General features: G+C 43.2%; 1 protein-coding gene across 1 annotated transcript in view; it reads right to left on the bottom strand.

Moving 5' to 3' along the window:
- Positions 1–667, bottom strand: part of smchd1 (structural maintenance of chromosomes flexible hinge domain containing 1) — an 18,261-nt gene that overhangs the window by 15,004 nt on the left and 2,590 nt on the right. Inside the window, exon 10 of the mRNA XM_035656974.1 lies at positions 549–667. This exon is cut by the window's right edge and continues 10 nt beyond it. Coding sequence (XP_035512867.1) covers positions 549–667 — 119 coding nt within the window. The remainder of the gene's footprint in view (positions 1–548) is intronic.

Here is a 667-nt window from a genome sequence, read left to right as displayed (position 1 = left end):
CACCTACTGGCCCAAAACATCACCCCTCACAATAGACTCGAAGGGGGGGGACAAACGGCAGCCATAAGGACACTGGAGCGCAAACCGCCGTGTCCAGGACAGTTGACTTTTCAGGATGGATGACCGCAACATCTCCTGATCACAGTTCAGCAAACATGGTCATATTCAGGTCAGATAGTGACTCTAAATGTCTCTCTGCCTCTGGCTACCAGGTACGTGAAGCTGCCTGATTCAATTAGTTGTTTGTGGTCTCTCACAATAGTCAGGTAGCATTTGAAGTTTATGTTGGTGTTTTTATTGATTCAGGTAAAAAAAAAATGAAGCACAACACTTTTCCTTGCCCCAGCCAGAGGCCTCCTGCTGGCTGATCCACTGTGATAATTAGTCTTTGTATGGCAGTTGGCTTAGCACAGACATAAGAGTGGTATCAATTTTCTAATCAAACTCTCAGCAAAAAGCAAAAACTCGTCTAACTCGTTCTAACTCTTACAAAAGCTAATACTATTCTTTCTTTCTTCAAAGTTCAAGTAGAAAAAAAGTGTATTTACTCAGACACCGCGGTGTAAGGAATGCACCGTCCATTCCAGAAACACTCAAATATTGGCCTTTTCCCTCTTGCCTGATGCAGGTTTCCAGACTCATTATCGTAATCATCATCATCATCATC

This window comes from Morone saxatilis, unplaced genomic scaffold (assembly GCF_004916995.1).
Source record: "Morone saxatilis isolate NCDOM2014 unplaced genomic scaffold, NCSU_SB_2.0 Contig0, whole genome shotgun sequence".
Lineage (NCBI taxonomy): Eukaryota > Metazoa > Chordata > Actinopteri > Moronidae > Morone > Morone saxatilis.
This window is presented reverse-complemented; position numbering and strand designations above follow the sequence as displayed.